This window comes from Lagenorhynchus albirostris, chromosome 10 (genome assembly GCF_949774975.1).
Source record: "Lagenorhynchus albirostris chromosome 10, mLagAlb1.1, whole genome shotgun sequence".
Lineage (NCBI taxonomy): Eukaryota > Metazoa > Chordata > Mammalia > Artiodactyla > Delphinidae > Lagenorhynchus > Lagenorhynchus albirostris.
In genome coordinates, this window is record NC_083104.1 from 49,075,950 (window position 1) to 49,094,634 (window position 18,685).

The 18,685-nt window shown below is 42.1% G+C and overlaps 1 protein-coding gene across 3 annotated transcripts in view; it reads right to left on the reverse strand.

The window, feature by feature from the left end:
- Nucleotides 1–18,685, reverse strand: part of STAC (SH3 and cysteine rich domain) — a 102,521-nt gene that overhangs the window by 65,686 nt on the left and 18,150 nt on the right. For 2 of the 3 annotated variants that reach the window (XM_060162401.1, XM_060162398.1), the window contains exon 2: nt 217–493. In XM_060162401.1, the coding sequence (XP_060018384.1) occupies nt 217–493 (277 nt within the window). The remainder of the gene's footprint in view (nt 1–216; nt 494–18,685) is intronic. The other variant, XM_060162400.1, reaches the window with a different exon arrangement.

The following is an 18,685-nucleotide window of genomic DNA, read 5'->3' on the forward strand; positions in this document are numbered from 1 at the left end:
TCTTCCATCTGTACCACAACCCAGCGTCTCCCTCCACCCAGCCCTGCTTCCCTTACCTGTTGACACACACTGTCACCCCAAATGCTCCCAAACAACCCTCTTGCATATCAGACAGACTCAGAGTCTGTCCACGGGGACCTGGACTCAGGTACACCCCTCTCACCTGGCTTTGCAGGGATGCAGGGACCTGGAGGAGGAGGCAGAGGGACGGCTTACCCACGATCATGTGGTTGCAGACATCACAGAAAGTGGGCTTCTTGAAGATGTGCTCCTGAAAGGCGTGGGCCTTGCTGCCGCCTGGGTACAGGCCGGCCCTGGTGACTGTGGACGTCAGGCATCCGGGGGCAGGGAGCAGGCTGGAGCTGGGGCTGACCTCCGAAAGCATGTCGGCCTGCAGTTTCGCATCACTGTTGGTTCGCTGGAAGAAGTTGTCAGCACTTTTGCTCCGTAAACTCTTGGTCTTGAAAGAAAGTGATCGTTTTAGTTTCTGGAGCTGCAATGCAATGACAGAACAGACTTACGATCAATCGTGCAGACTCCTGCTGTGGGGCTGAGGCCTGCTCCATGGACTGCTCTGTTCCTACGGACTTCCTCAGCCCCTGGGGAGGCTCACAGATGTCCCTGAGGGGGCGGGTGATGTCAGCAGCCCCTATTCCACCGCCTGCCCCTCCTCTCTGCCTCCCTGCCCTCCCACCCACGTGTTGTCAAAATATCCCACTGCTTTGGACACCATTTGCCTTTTGAATTGGAATCACTGGAAATATTAATTGTATGAACTCCTGGGCTCAAAGGCTGGGTCCCTCATGCTGGGGTCTCTGCTGGTCTTTCTCTGCTGTGGTCCCTTGGCAGCCATCTGTCTGTTCACATAGCAAAGCAGAGGAGGCCACTGTCTGACTCGGAATTAATCTGGCTAAAGTATCACAGAACACAAGCCGGAACTTCTCAAGCCTGCTTGGGTCTGAAGCAGTGTGTGTGCGTGTGCGTGTGTTTGAGGAGGGCACGGTGTGAAATTATCCATTTGACTTTCTCTGCTCCTCCCTGTGCCCTGCCTCTCGGTTTTGCTCATGGCAAACTAGACCATTTCTCCTTTGCCTTTGGGACCCATGGAGTGGCACCACACGGGGCTGGAGGAATCCTAACTCAGTTTGGTCCAGTCTGCACCTCCAATCTAGTTTTCACATGGCAGCCGGAAGGGTCTTTTGGAAACAAGATGTGAGCCTGTTGTTTAAAATCCTTCACAGAGCTTCCTTTGTTCTTTATAAATTTAAAGAAAAGCTCCTTGCCATGGGCTCCAGGGACTGGCAGATTCTGGATCCCAGCGACAGCTCACACACCATCCACCTTGCTCTGCCCATCCCAGCCACAGCGGCCTTTTAAGTCTCTGGCATTTATTATGCTTTTTAATCAGCAGCCCTTAGTGCATAGTTTCCCCTCTCCCCAGATAAAAGAAATGAACCACTTAGCAGCTGCATGACCTGTAGTAGGTCACTTCACCTTTAAGGCAGTTTTCCTTTTGTGATTGAATATCCATGCCTGTTGCCTGGAATTGATGTCTAAGCCCCAAAGCTGTAGACAAAACAAGTGCTCATCACACTATTCTAATAAAGACCTCCATCAAGTGCGGTCAGACACCCCTACTGGACACACAAGATGTCTTGATCTGGCCTTGCCGAGTCTAGCCACCTAATCTAGCCATCAGCCCCCCAACTTCTCCCACAGAAGATCAGGAAGATGTGGTGGTCTTAGTGCTTGGGGTGGATGCCACAGTTCTCTACCTTCCCCTTCCCATGCCCCTTTGCAAGGTGACCTCGCAGCTCCTCCCATCAAGGCTGGAGTTCCTCAAATCTTGTTGGTTTGGGGAATTTGACCAACAGCAGGCGGCAGAGCAACTTTAAGCCACTTCCAAGCCCAAATCTCAAGATGCCCTGTATGCTTCTGTCTGCCCTCTTGGAAACCTGCCAAACTGCCACCATATGCACAAACCCGATATAGCCTGAAGGACGATGAAAGACACACAGTCCAGAAGCCCCCATCACTCGAGTGACACCCCTGAAGCAGAGCCACCTTGCTCCCTGCAGGGAATCAAGGAGCATAGATGAGACCAGTAGAACTGCCCAGCTGAGTCCCGCTCAAACTGTCAACCCACAGGATCATCAACTAAAGAGATGGCTGGTGTTTTGAACCATTGAGTATCTATCGTGTGTACACAGCAATACAGTGCTGTTCTCCCCACCTTCCAAACATGTGGTGGGATTGTGCCTTGTTGCCCATTTGAAGGTGGCCGGGACCATGTGAAGTCAGTGTTCTACTTCAGGGAACTGTATGGCGTCGGGGGTGGGGAACACCCTGCAGGGGGCCTTCTAGAGAAGCCCCACTAAGACCAGCAATGGAGCATCATCAGCCCGAAAGGGCTAGCCTGAGAAGCAGCAGTAACCTACATAACAGGTGAGAAACTGTGGGCCGCCAAGACTCTTGTCCCTTTCCCTCCATCCTACGGCCCAGACCCAGCAGAGGGGCTGGAACTGCCAAAGGAGCAGGAAGGAAGAGTTCCTGGATCATCTTGGAGTGTTTGTTACCGAACCGTAACCTAGCACATCCTCACTGATACAGGGGAAGGGAGTCACGAGCCCTTGGGAGCACAGCACTTATTTTGAAGAGGACCCTCCATCTCCAGCAAAGCTAACTGCGAGGGGGGGCTATGAAGCAATCGCTCTGTGAGACTGAGCCCCACAGAGGTGAGGGCCTGGAACCAGCAAAGGAGCAGAACACACCTTCTGCACGTCAAGTCCTTCTGGCTATAAATTGGACTGACGCTGGAGGAAGGTAGACTTAGACAGGAGGCGAGTGATTCAGATACACACACACACACACACACACACACACACATACATATACATATATAGTAGGATAGTAAGAGGTTCAAACTACTAGGTATAAAATAAATAAGTTGCATAGATGTAACATACAGCACAGGGATAAGCCAATATTTTATAACTTTATATGGAATATAATCTATAAAAACATTGAACCACTATGTTGTACACCTGAAACTAATATAATATTGTAAGTCAACTCTACTTCAATTAAAGAAAAAAGAACTTGAACATAAGTATCTGAGTCTACATCTGGGGACTTTTCCATACCCTGGTTCTGCTATTTTGTATTCTGTTAACTCAAGAAAAACTTACTTAGGAGTTGAATAAAGTGGCTAATGGATTGTCAAGTTACAGGCTGAATCCTCTGTGTATTTCATACACTGTTTCTGATCCTTGATTTTCCATTTTGAAAGCACTGCAGAACCCCTCTAAAGCTGCACGTTAGATTTATAGAAACCTAGTAAACGGTTTTTGCTTTAATAGCAGCTTGGAGAATCAGAGCAGCAAATAGAATCCCAATTCTGTTTAAAGCCCCATCTGATGCTTTGTCTGGTTTTAACAATCTATTTAGCTAAAGATAAGGGCTAAGGGCGGTTTCTTTTGTCAAATGAACAACAGATCTGCTTCTTTCAGATAATTAAGAAAAATCCCCAGAGTTAGATTACACCAAATGAGGAAAAAAAAAAACTACTGACATTAAACATTAGCTATTAGGTGTTAGAAAATTATTCTGAATTCTTCAATTCAGCAGGGCTCTGGATTGCTCACCTATGAAAGAGCAACACAGTGAAAACTGCATGACCTATTTTTTTTTGAACTTGTTACTTAAAAATAATTTTAGTAATACAAAGATTGCAAAATAGTAGAATCCCCGTGTAACTTTCACTCACTTTCCCCTAATGTTAACGTCTTACATAGTACAATATAGTAAATTGATTGTAACCAGGAAACTGACACTGATATAAAACTGTTAACTAATCTATGGATCTTATTAGATTTTTCCAGTTGTCCCATAATGCCTTTTTTTTCTGGTCCAGGATCCAATCCAGGATTCCATATTGCATTTAGTTTCATTTCCTTAGTCTCTTCGATCTATGTTAGGTCCTCAGTCTTTTTTTGTCTTTCATAACCTCTACCTTTTTGAGGTTTACAAAACAGTATTTTGTAGAATGTCCTTCAATTTGGGTTTGTCTGATGTTTTCTCATTATTAGATTGAGGTTATATATTTTCAGTAAGAACAGGACAAAAGTGATGTGTTCTTCTCAATGCAGCATATTAGGAGGTACCTGACATCAGTATGTCCTATTACTGGTGATACTAACTTTGGTCAGTGGGCTGAGGTGATATTAGCCAGGCTGCTCCACTGTCAAGTTACTATTTTTCTCTTTGTCATGAATGAGTTTCATGTAGGGGAACTACTTTGAGATGATGTAAATATCCTGTTTCTCATCATGCATTTGTCCTCTAATTTCAACATCCATCGATGATTCTTGCCTGCAAAACTTATTACCTGGTGTTTGCCTAATGGTGATAGTCTATTTCCATTATCCTTCTATATTAATTAATTAGTATTCTCCTCCTCTTCACCTATTTATTAATTATTTGTTTCTATTAGTATGGACTGATGGATCTTTGCTTTATTCTGAGTTACAATTTCCTACTACCATCATTTTGTTACTCTAATTGTCCCAGGTTTGGTCACTGGAAGCTCCTTTTGGTTTGAATCTGTGTCCTTTTCCACATGCCCTGAATATTTCTGAAGACTTCCTTACTTGCTAACACTACAGGGTTCTCCAGGCTTATCTTATATTTTCCCTGTTCCAGTCTTGCAGCCAGCATTTCTCCAAGGAGCCCTGGTTAGTTTTATTAGGGAATGGTACCTATGAACTGCTATCTGGGCAGAAAATAACTGCTCAAAATTTAATCATTATCTAGTAGTTTATAGATCTTTTTATTGTTATGAACATAGTTTATAGATTTATAAAAACTTCATCTGCCATTTGTATAGCCAGGAAGAAATGAAAATGGATTTTGGTGAAAAAATGCAGGTCTCTGCCTCAAGAAAATACTAGAAGCAATCAAATGTTCATCCATAGAGAAACAGTTAATTAATCCAGTACCCCATTCGATGGAATATTAGACCACAATTAAAGAGTGAGTTACATCTCCCATGCTTTCTTTTTTCACTCACAAGACTGAGTTTAGTGCTGTAAAATGAATATCTGCCCATGTATCTCCCCAAGTGAGATGAAAACTTTCCTCTCCTTTTCCCCTCAGTTTGTCACTCATCTCTGACTTTATTTACTCAACGCGTTTGCATAGGATGAATTTAAAATTCTATGGAGTCAAAATTGATCAATGTTGCTGCTGCTCTTAACGGCCGACATTTACTGAAGATATACCATTTGCTTATTCTATGTGATTCCTGAGGCTGCTGTCTCAGTCAACTAATGATATGTACTTAACATTGACCTCCCTTCTAGCTCAAGACATAATACAAGGACCCTAACAACATCTACCTGACTCCTAAAGTGATCAAAGGCGACTTTTCTCACTATATTTAGGCAGAAATTCCAGATCTTGAAAAACTCGTTTCATTTAGAAATGAAAGAACATAAAACATAAACCAATAATATGGTGTGTGTGAAAACCTCTCAAACATAAGTAAATATTATACCACTCAGGTGGTAAAGGAAAAACATAGCTGTGAAAACACTTACTATTGGAATAAAAAGTAAACTTTATATACACTCTGTGCTTTCAATACATTTGGAAACATATGATCTCTGAAAAATAAGATACGAAAGCTGAGATGATCAAACTCAGTTAGAAAGGAAGGGATTCACTAGAGTTAAGAAAAGAATTTGTAGCAAGCAGTAAATACCACAGTAAAATTTAAAACAGGAAAGGTAAAAGCAACAAGGACTCACTCTGCAGAAACGTGATCCTACGATGTGGGGTTATGTTTGAGAAGCTCACATAAAACACAGGACTTATTACAAAGATACAAGAAGATGAAAATCATTAGAGAAGACATAAAGAAATAACTGGATCCTGAAGAAGACTTCAGAATGACTGGAACGGCAGCATTATTCAAAGATAAAAGAGAATTCCTGGGCTAAATGAGGGAAGAAGACAAACCCATCAATGAGGGAACCATCATGTGTCCGGTCAGCCTGGTGAAAAGAGCTATCTCTTTTCCTGCCAGCAAGTTCAAGTGTCCTGTCAGAACGTCAAGGTGTCAAAAGAAAAGGAGGACATCCAAACACACAGGCAGGAAAGTGGGTCACCCATGAAGAAAGAAACCTTAGACTCACTTCAAGTTTCTCTTCTCCAATGTGAAACAATGTAAGACAAAGTTATGACCCAAGTATTCTCAACCCAGACAAATGACCACTCAGGAGCAGAGAAAACAAAAGCACTGGAAAATATGGAAAACTCGAGGCATAAAAGAACTTGCGCTTGAAATAATTTCAACATGGTTAAGTTAAAATGACTGGTATACACAGTTCACAAAGACAATTCACCTATTATAAATACTTAATGAAACAGATGACACGTAATTCAGAACAGATGACACGTAATTTAGTTTTAACAGTAATAAAAATACCACGAGTTGTAGTAACAAAACACAAGTAGTGAGGGGGTGGAGGATGGAGGAGGAAGCCAGCTTGTGTTAACTTCCTCATTTCTGTGGAGGAGAAGTAACAAGGACAACAAGCATGGTATTAGTTACAGCTGACATTTGAGTCCTTCGGATGTGTCACATACTATTCCTAAAACTTCACGTGTATCATCTCCTTTAATCCTCTAATCCACCTCATCAGGCAGTGACTGTGTGGCACTGTGCCATTAAACCCACCCTACAGCTCTATGAGGGACTATTATTCCAATTTGTAGATGATGTCCTGGGAGTCAGAGTGGTAAAGGACATACTTTAAGTGATAAAGCCAAGAATCAGTCCTGCTTACTCTGACCAAGCCAGGCATTTGCAGCCAACCCAAGCTGACCATGTTCCTCCATCCTCACTCGGAATTTCAGCCATAAGTGACCAAGGAGGATACACTTTCCTGCCTCTGAGCCTCTATTCATGCTGTTTCTCTGTCTGGGAACACCCTCTCACCCTTGGAGAAAGCCACCTGCTATGTCAGGATTGTCACAATTGGAGTTCATTTTATTTGTTTAATTGTTTCTTGTCTCTGTCCTTAAGATGTGAACTCCATGAAGCCAGGCAGGTTTTCTGTCTTGTTCTCTGGGGAGACCTTTGCAATTAGTGTTGAAATGCCTGGTACGTAGGAAGTGCTCAAATAGATCCATGAAGACGCCTCCATCATTCCAATCAGAAGTAATTGCTCCTTGAGTGTACCATAACATAATGCTTGCATCACAGGTCCAGTTCTTATTTCAATTTGTATCATATTCACTCTCTTTTTATGTGTCTCCCACCCTAGATTTGTGAATTCCTTGTAGATTGGATTAGGTCTCAATCAACTTTATATCACTCCCAAAGCAGTTCTCAACCTTTTTTATTTTTGTAGGACTCTGCTTTTTTTTGTGTTTGCCCCCTTCCCCAAGGCAGACTCTGTTAGCTGTGTACCCAACTTCCGGTCCCTACTTCTCTTTTCCTTACAAAACCTCCATTTTTTCTTGGAACAGCAGTGTGTCCAGCTTTCCTGACGGCTGGAAATGGCTTGTGACACAGTTCTGGCCAAGGCAATGTACATCCAATGTAGATTTCTCCAGAGTTTTGCTTTCCTGATAAAAGAGGGAAGACTTGGTTGCTCCTACCTTTCTCTCTTTCCTTCTTGTCTTGAACACAGACATGACGTCTAGAGCTACAGCAGCCCTCTTGCTATCCCACGACAATGGGGACATAAGCCAACAGGCCAAGGTGGCAGAGAAAAGGAAGATCATGATGGCTTTGCTGAGTAGCTAAGCCAAGGCCAGCAACTTCTTATCTCTAGGCTTCTTACTATGTGAGAAAAACCAACCCATACTTGTTTAAATTACTGTAAGTTGGATTTTTTGGTCCCTTTAACCAATATTTTCTATAACTTGTCCAGCTGATATTCTTTTTTTTTTTTTTTTTTTGCGGTACGCGGGCCTCTCACTGCTGTGGCCTCTCCCGTTGCGGAGCACAGGCTCCGGACGCGCAGGCTCAGCGGCCATGGCTCACGGGCCCAGCCGCTCCGCGGCATGTGGGATCTTCCCAGACCGGGGCACGAACCCGTGTCCCCTTCATCGGCAGGCGGACTCTCAACCACTGCGCCACCAGGGAAGCCCTGTCCAGCTGATATTCTTAACTGGTACAGCACTTACATGCTACCCTCCCACGGGTATATGTAGATTTTTGACAAACCCAAACTATTATTGCAGGAGAGTAAATCACTGCAAAATTCTGAACTAAGAGGAGAACGAGACTCCGAAAGGGTAAGTGTCTGCCCACAGTTATGCTGACAGTGAGCAGCGGAGTCGGAATCAAATTCAGGTTTCTCAAGACTGCCAAATCCATGCTTGTGCCCTGCGCTTGTCGCCTCATCACAAGGTACATGTGTGCCACCTGCAAAGCCGCATCCCTTGGCTTAATGGAGATATGGGGCCTCTGATCACTGCCTTTCAAAGACCTCACCCTGGAGGAACACTCTCCTGGGCGTAGCTGCCATGGTTTCAATTCCTATGATGAGGGTGCAACTTTGTTGGCCAAATACTGCCTGGCTGTCCTGGATACTTCTTTTTTTTTTTTTTTGCGGTACGCAGGTCTCTCACTGTTGTGGCCTCTCCCGTTGCGGAGCACAGGCTCCGGACGCACAGGCTCAGCGGCCACGGCTCACGGGCCCAGCCGCTCCGCGGCATGTGGGATCTTTCCAGACCGGGGCATGAACCCGTGTCCCCTGCATCGGCAGGCGGACTCTCAACCACTGCGCCACCAGGGAAGCCCCCTGGATACTTCTTTTAAGGGCCACTTTAGAACATCCCCACCAGCACATTTTCATCCTGGTCATCCTCCCAGCCTGAGCTGGAAATACGTTCTGTGTGTTTGAGGAACGCCAAGGAGCTTGAGCACCGGTGACTAGGACAGACCGAGAGGGAGTTGAGGAGGCAGAGGACAAAGATAAGGTTACACACGCAGAGGCTGGTCCTGCAGGACCTCAGAGGCCTTGGGGTAGGACTTTGCATTTATTCCCAGAGTGATGGAAAGACACTGCCTGACTGAGTGATCTGTATCTGTAAAGGACTGCACTGGTTTATGCATGGAGAAAGGACTAACATTTTCATAGACAGATGATGGCTTAAGCGAGGGCCATGGCAGTGGAAATAGTAAGAAATGGTGTGTTCTGGGCATATTCTGAAGTAGGGTTTCTTAGTGAGTTGGATGTGGTGTGTGAGGAAAAGAGAGAAGCCGAAGATGAATCCAAGGATTTTTGTCCTGAGCAATTGCCACTGGAGAAATGGCCATTTACTGGGATGATGGACAGTGGGAAGAAGCATGTCTGATGGGGAGAGGAGATGAATACTGGGCATTTGTTTTTGATGGGCTAATTTTGAGATGACTACTAGAGATCCATGTAAAGATGTGGTTAAAGAGAGTTCAAATCCCCTAAATTTCCAGTCCCAAACATCACACCGATTTTTACCAGCCAGAGGCCAGATGCAAGGCACCAGAATGAACTGTGTGGGCTCTGTCTGAAGATGAAGACAAACGACAACCAGGGATCCAAACAAACACTCTGAGATTTTAGCTTTTCAAACTCATTTTGCTGCTGAACCCATTAATATGTTACCAAGAAGATGGGTGTGTTTGTGAGAAATATACCTACCGATACTATTTTAATGCAGATAATAGAGAGAACTGCTCCCCTTTAAGACTGTCTCCAAAACAAACAAAAAATACACAAAGACACATATAAACATGGTTGTTCTGCAGCATGGTAATGTAATCAGTGGCAGAGGGCTCTGGGGAGCTGACTGCCTGAAATGGTCAAGCTGTCTGGGTCTGAGGCCTGGTTTTGATTTCTAATAGCTCTATTAACCTCTTCATGAATGGAAAACATGGCTGTAGAGATAATGCAAAGAGATAATCTCCATAAAGCTTTTAGCACAGAGTCTGAGACATAGAATAAACCCAATTAATATTAGCTATTATCACTTACATGCACAGAAACATGTAATACAGACACACGTAACCCACTGAACACACACTTTCACACCTGTGCACTGAGAAACACACACTAGAAAATCTACATTTACGGTACATACATGCATATATACAGAAAATGCCTTAAATTTTCTCATTCCCTTGCTGCCTGTCTTGCTTGCGTTTGACTTGATAACATTCCTTTTTAATGATTTTCAAGAATGGAAGGATTATTTTCTTTTCCTTGCAAGAGCTGGCTATTACTACTGATGCCTGCCATGGCTCAGGGCTGGCTGTCCTCCTGAATGAATGACAAATACCCTCAGCAAATCACTTTCTCTAAAAATAGACCACCCCAGATGATGTTTGGCTTCCATTCTCATTTCCATATACTTTGAAAAGAAAAAATTCCATTCTTGTTAGAGACTAACTGCTAATCTATCCCGAGCAATGTGACTCGATAAAAATGAACGAATCTCTCGAGTTTTGCAAAATGCCCTAGTTTTGCCTCATCTGTTTATTGGATTTATGTAAAATATAAATGGAAGGCTGACAGATTTCTCCATATCCTGCCCGTTGAATGTTCATTCTGTTTGGCTTTATGGAGCCATTTACCTAGAGTATTTTACCTTGATAACTTAATGTGTGACTTGCCTTCTCTATTTCTTCCTCCAGATGTGTGTGAATGGATTGAGTGGCTACAAGATACCTTTCAAATTATAGTCACTGTGTAGAAGCAGATGAATTGCTTTCGGCATTATTAGCCAACTAAACTTCTGATGGACACAATTCCCCAAGAGTTCACTTGGTTTTCTGGGCCAAGGACCCCACGGTTTATATCATCCATACTGTTGGGATGCATGTTTATGGCAAAACAAACAAACAAAATTAAAAAGAAGATTTAGAGTGAATTTTATATTGGGAAAATCAATACTGTTGGCCCAATATGCATAAACCAGCTAAATTCTGATTTGGACCACCCTGCTTCCTTGATTTGAATTGGAGAGAGGCACTCACTCAAGATCTTAACGCCAAAATCATTAACATCTCCTCTGAAGTCTGTCTTGGCACATTTACTCTGGATTTTCAAACCGGGGAGCACTGAATCTGGAAGACTATAGGGAACATGTCAAATCTATACTTATATCCTTCTAGATGCCATTCAGTAAAATCAGGGGCAATGGATTTTGCAGATTTCATGCTGGTAACTTTGACATCATTCCCTGGACAGAGCTAACTCCTCTCTGTGTAACTGCTGTTATCATTATCTTCATCAGCATCATTAATATTTCCAACTACAGTATGTAAAGCAAGGGAACCACAATATTTCACACTGATTCACTCTGCTCTGGGGTGGGTGCCACAATTTAAGATTGATATCCCCCCAGCCACATACAATCATTTAGGTACCTACGACTGCAAGTGCTAGGAAACCTAGATTCAAACTGGCTTAAGCATAATGATACTGCTTCACATAACATGAGGTCGTAATGCAGGAGTCACTAGGGATGGCTAATTCAGCAGCAGAATGACATCACAGAGGACTCAGGTTCTATCAGATTACTCTGCCTTTTTCATCCCAGCCTTAAAGCTGGTTTCCCTCATGGTCAAAAAAATGGCTGCCAGTTTGCAAATATTCAGTAGCAGGAGGGTGATGGCACCTCCCCTTATGTCTGTTCTTACCAGCCTGCCTGGAAAACCTTTCCCTCAAGCTCACCATCAGATTTCCCTTCTTATTGGCCAGAACTGTAACCACATGTCCTTCCTAAACCAATCACTGGCAAGGAGAATGATCCACTTAGACCAGTCAGGATTTACCTTCTTGGTGCACGGGCTGAGAACACTGTTTCCTGAAGAACAGGGAGATAGAGAGAAGGGTGGGCACCAGAGCAGTATTAGCATTTTATAAGGAAGGAGAGAGGAGTAAATGGTTCTGGGGTAGGCAACTAACAGAGTTTTGGAAACGTATGGCGCTCCCTGGTGGAGACCGACTGAACTAGCGGTAGGTGAAGGAGGAGGAAATGAAGGAGGAAGGAGGGGGCAGGAGAAGAAGATAAGGCCTCAGGGGAGCAAGAGCACATTATGCCCTCCCCTACAGTATGGGAAGGATCTGTGAATATGACGGGATAGTCACTTCCTTGTTTAGATTACATTGTATGAGAAGAGTGATGGGATCATCACTCCAGGGTTATTACTGTGCCGTGTTGTACAAAACGCCATCCTAGCAGGCTGGAGTGAGACCGTCCTGTTGAAGTAAGCTTGAAGAAGTAAGCTTCCAGTTGGGACCAAGGTGGCTTCTAGTTACTGACAGCATCCCTGGCCTGCAGCTGGCAAAGAAATGGGGACCTCAGCCGTGCAGCTGCAAGGAACTGAATTCTTCTCACAACCAGTGAGCTTGGAAGAGGACCCCGAGCCTCAGATGAGATGGTAGAGCAGGCTGACACCTTAATTTCGTCCTCGGAAGATGCTAAGCAAAGGAGCCGACTAACCTGTACCTAGATTCCTGACCCACAGAAACTATGAGGTTAAATAGATGTGTTAAGGTGCTAAATTTGTGGTATTTTATTATGCAGCAACAGAAAGTCATACACCCACTTTGGACTGTCAGATGAGAGAAATAAACGTATTCTTTGTGTTAAGCCATTGAACTTTGGTGGTTCATAGCGGTGTGTTACCTTAACTAAATAAATACAATAGCATTAACAAGGCTGCTCATATAAAGGCAGTAAAAGCCCCAGGAAATGCGCAGGGACTCTCTCCTCTGGAAATCTGGTCATGGAGGCGGTCTCCTGGGGCTGTACCCGCTCTTGAAATGGAATTCTGAACAGCTATGAGTTATCAGTTGTCACCCCCAGGTTACAGCACTTTTCGTTTATGGGATCTGGCTTGTTCCAATTAATTAGAATCTGTGCCAGAAATTAAAGCACGATACCTTTGAGAACCACTGGGACTGTCTGTCACGTTTATGCAGCAGGAAAGGCCTTTTGCATTTCTGGCAGGTACTAAGGTGTTGCTGTTTTTTAATAAAATAAGCAATAGTCTACCCAAATAGGGAAATAGGATTCCAGCCTTTTTTAGCTGTAAAATGTCATACGACTTTTTGAATAGACCTAATGGCTCTCATTTAAGTGAACATATAGTATATACCAGGTACTGTGATAGAAATCTATACGTGCTTCCTCATGTAATGTTTGTCTCAACCCTGAAAAAGAAGTAATATAAATCCCATTGTATTGATGAGGAACTTGAGGCTTAGAGAGGTTAAACGATGTACCTAAGATCACAGCTTTTGAATGGCAGAGCCAAGAATCAAACCCAAGTCCGTGTGATTCATTCATCTACATATGAATTCATTTGTCATTCATCCAAAATTCCATTTCCAGGCACCAGTGAATTTCTATGAATTTACTCACATATAGTTTTACTTAAAAATTTCCATCAAATCAGTATATGACAAATATATGATATTGCTTACATGTGGAATCTAAAAAGAAGGGTACAAATGAACTTAGTTACAAAACAGAAGTAGAGTCACAGATGTAGAAAACAAACTTATGGTTACCATGGGATGAGGAGGGGAGGGATAAACTGGGAGACTGGGATTGACATACACACACTACTATATATAAAATAGATAACTAATAAGGACCTGCTGTATACCACAGGGAACTCTACTCAGTACTCTGTAATGGCCTATATGGGAAAAGAATCTAAAAAGAAAAAGAGTGGATAGATGTATATGTATAACTGATTCACTTTGCTGTACACCTGAAACTAACACAACATTGTAAATCAACTATACTCCAATAAAAATTTTTAAAAAATGATTACAAGTAGGGACTTCCCTGGTGGCGCAGTGGTTAAGAATCTGCCTGCCAATGCAGGGGACACAGGTTCGATCCCTGGTCCGGGAAGATCCCACATGCCACGGACCAACTAAGCCCGTGCGCCACAACTACTGGGCCTGTGCTCTAGAGCCTGCGAGCCACAACTACTAAGCCTGTGAGCCTAGAGCCTGTGCTCCACAACAAGAGAAGCCACCACAATGAGAAGCCCATGCACCGCAACAAAGAGTAGCCCCCGCTCGCTGCAACTAGAGAAAGCCTGCACACAGCACCAAAGACCCAACACAGCCAAAAATAAATAAATAGATAAATAAATAAATAAATTTATTTAAAAAAATGAGTACAAGTAACACTTGGGAAATCTGAATAAAATAGGTGGATTTTATTAATGTCAATATCTTGCTTATGATATTATGCTATTATTTAGCAAAATGTTATCACTGGAGTAAACTGGGTGTAATGTACAAGGGATCTCTTATATTATTTCTTATAATTGCATATGAATCTATAATTATTTCAATAAACACTTCAATTAAAAGAAGTAAAAAATTTCCATCATCTATTTATTTTGATACTTTTTACATACATAAATTATCCTGCACATTTTATCCTGTGATTTGCTTTTTCCATGTCAGATTATAGACAGAAATAACTAAATTTATTAATATTTCTCCCTGCTATGGATATAGTGCATTGTACTTAATCATTATAATAGTGATGGAAACTTGAGGCTGCCCTAATTTTAGCTATTGCAAGCACTGCTCGAATAAACATTATCATATGTATATCTGCATGCACAGGTACATTTAATAAGAGTAATATAATAAAAACTAATATTGGTGGGTGCAACTTATGGGCTGGGTATTGTGGTAAGTGCTTTGCATGTGTTACGCACTTAATTGTCACAATTACCCTTTGAAGTAGGTTTCATTATGATCCCAGTACTACAAATGAAGAGGCTGTGGCTTAGAGAACTGCCACTAATTCCCCAAGAAGGATGGTGGGATGGACTTGCTGGTTTTCATTTTTAAAAAACATGCTGTTGTTATATGACTGGAATTCACTTGAGTTTATGTATTTATTTAGAGGGGATTGACATCTTTACAGTATTAGTTCTTCTCATCTAAAAAATGTCATGCCTTTACACTAATTTAGGTCTCCTTATTTGCTTTCCATAATGTTGGCATGTTTCTTCACATTGCACATACATACTTCTTGTGAAAGATATTCTTCAGTATGTCATAGTTTTTGCTGGTGTAAAGCAAATTAATGGATTTTGTATTTTGAGCTTGTCACATACAGAATTGTCTTCTATTAGTCATGAGAGTTTCACTTGATTATTTTAAACAGACTTTCATATAAACTGCTTGTCATGGCAATTTTGTCTCTTCATTTTACTATTTATTCTTCTTGCTTATTTTCCCATCCTGGCATTTCTGGAGCATTGTTGAATAACACAGGCAAGAGTGAGCTTGTCTTGTTCCTCACTTTAAGGGGACTCATGATTCACGGCTAGATAGGGGTGTTTACTTCAGTTTTCTGGTGGATAGTCTTTAGCAAGTAAACACATCCTAGTGTACCAGGAATCTTTTTGATAATCAGGAATTCCAATTGATTCTGCAACAGTGGAGTCAAAGCAATTCTCTTTTTTTTTTTAAATCAAAGTAGGGAATTACATACATTTTAAATGTTTTGCTGCCCATGATTTTTGGGGGTCCATTCTCCTTGGTTATGAGAAATTCATTATTTAATATACTGATGGCTTTGTGAATACTTTATGCAGTATTTCATTTGTATCTATGCTCTTTCGAAAGAGATGATGACTTTCTTTTCCAGAGTCAATCCAATGTCGTGATTTTGGATTCCAAGTTGAATGTACTCTTTCTTCCCTTAGAATCTGAAACCATGGTGCCTTTGACTTTTACACTCACTCAGCCTGATGTGACTCATTTTCATTATGAGAAGGTCACCTGTTTTTTAATTTCCAGAGACATTTAGGGATTTTTCTCTATTCCTGAAGTTTAGAAAGGTCATTATGACTCTGCTAATTGTGTATGTATAGTTCTTTCAATTTTACTTTTCATATCATTCTTATATTTTCGCTTTTACTGCTTGACACTTACATTTGACTTTTATTGCTCACAAATTGCTTTCATTTTGAACATTTCTGAATCCAATATTTTTCTACTTAACTTTTTATTAATTTTATTTTTCATATTTAAAAAATCCTTAATTTTTTTCTACTTGTTTCTTTAATTATCTTCTGACCTTCATTTCAGCTGTTCTGTCCTAGTGGAGATGACCTGTTGGCTTCCTGTTTCCACTTTCAGTATCTCCAGACCTTTATCTTATAAATTATCTTTCCTTTTCTATCTCTTTTGGGAAATTACCCTACTTTACCTTCCATTTTACTGATGCAGTCTTCATATTTGTTCATTGTAATTTTCAGGCCTTGCATTAATTTTTTTTTAGATTTTGGAAATCTTATTTTTTCCAAAAATTCATTCCTAGCATTGGTTGTCCCTTTTTTTAAAAAAATAGAAACGAATTCTTTTGATACTGTCACAATACTTCTTGAATCTCTCTGAAGATACCAATTAGAAAGTAATTTTATAGAGTTGCCGTATGATCCAGCAATCCCACTCCTGGGCATATATCTGGACAAAATTCTAATTCCAAAAGATACATGCACCCCTATGGTCATAGCAGCACTATTCACAAGAGCCAAGACATGGAAACAACCTAAATGTCCATCGACAGATGAATGGATAAAGAAGACACAGTACAGATATACAATGGAATATTGCTCAGCTGTAATAATGCCATTTGCAGCAACATGGATGGACCTAGAGATGATCGTACTAAGTGAAGTAAGTCAGAAAGAGAAAGATAAATACCATATGATATCACTTATATGTGGCATCTAAAATATGACACAAACCTATTTACAAAACAGAAACAGACTCACAGACATAGAGAACAGACTTGTGGTTGCCAAGGGGGAGGAGGGGTGGGGGAGGGATGCGTTGGGAGTTTGGGGTTAGCAGGTGCAAACTATTATATAGAGAGTGGATAAACAACAACGTCCCATTGTATAGCACAGGGAACTATATTCAATATCCTGTGACAAATCATAATGGAAAAGAATATATAAAAAAAGAATGTATATATATGTATAACTGAATCACCTTGCTATGCAGAAGAAATTAAAACATTATAAGTCAACTATACTTCAATGAAAAAAGTTATTTTAGTCATAATCCTTGTGTTATCTCTCATTTCCCTCGGTTAGTTTATTTAGTTGTGCTTACTCGTCCTTCTTACCTACGCTTTTGTTGTCTGTTCTTATTTATGGGTGAAAAACTAGCTTGATCACACAGGTAGCTGGGATGAGCTTCCTCTGCAGGTAAGGCTCTGAGGACATCACTCCCTGGATCATCTGAGTTGGGAAGGCTGGCAGGCAGCCTCTGCTTTAGGATATCTGGGTGGGGATGGAAAAGGCAGGATGGAGGCTCCCAGAAATCCCAACATATGGAGGGTTTTACTTTGAGAGTTGAATGCTTTCATATATTTTATTCCTGGGTAGAGCTGCCTTCTGTCTATTATTTTCTTGGAGTTACAGTTTTTGAAGTCAGGAGTTATCTTGGGCTCTTCTCCTCTGTCTGGCCCCTGAATCCGTTCTGGGTGACTTCCTAGGCTAATGCTTTAGGTTGTTTAGACATAAGTTCAGAGGTGTTAGCCTCCAGCAGGAGCGTATACTTCTAGCGCTTGGCATCCTTGGGGAATGAGGAAGAATGACAGAGCCTCTGGGTGGGTAACTGCCAAGACCACCCTTGCTCTTTGCATCTGCTAAGTCTCAGCTTGGTGGGGGGATCTCCTGAGCTCTGCTGGGAACATCTGCTCTCATGGCTGTAACTATTAACTCCAGGATCTGCTTTGGACAAGTTTTCTCTTATCTGCTTTCTCCATTACTTCAATGCTCTCTGCTTCATATCTTCCACAATTTCCTCACAAATTCTAGCCTGCTGATGGTATCATTTCTTGTTTCACCACCGTCATTGACATAATCTTTTAACCTATGTTGTCTGTTATATCAATGGGATTTTGCGAGGAAAGGCAATTAAATACCTACCCCTGCTCTAGATTTGAATGACGAGTCTTCAACGATCTTTAAAATAAGGCTGACCATTCACCTGGACGAGTTACCGCCGCCTCAGCCTCAGTTTGCTCACCTGTTGTTTGGAACAAATATTAACCTACCACAGAGGGACTGTTGTAAGGATCAGAAACTGGATTCAAAGTACCTGGGTGACAGGGACTCAGTACATGGCACCTCCTCTTACTATCTGCACTACAGTGATTTCGCTGTGCCTCACTGGAGGGGAACACTATACCTACCACTGGACGGGCGGTGCGACTCAGCCCGACACGGGACACAACCTGCATGGCTTTCCTTACAGAAGAGCGAGAGCGAGCAGCCTTCAGCACCCAGCCTCAGCTACGCACAGAGTGGGGAGGCTCAGGAGAGTTAACCAATGGCTGTAAGCTTCTGGCTTCTCATCTCTAAGGTGGGCACAAAAACAAGAGCTGTTTGGGAAGGCTCTGTGCAGGTTAAATAAAATAAGGCCTGGAGAGTGGTACGTAGTGACCAGTCCTTCCTCTGTCCTCTTTCTCCTCTTTTCATACTCACTCTTCCCCTCCCTCCCTCCTCCTCCTTTCCTTCATCCTCTCTTCCTGTGTTTCCCCTATTATTGTTGTTGTTTTTGCTACTGAACCAGGACCCGGAGAATGTATTAATCCTTTTATTCACTAAAAATAGTTTTTGAAT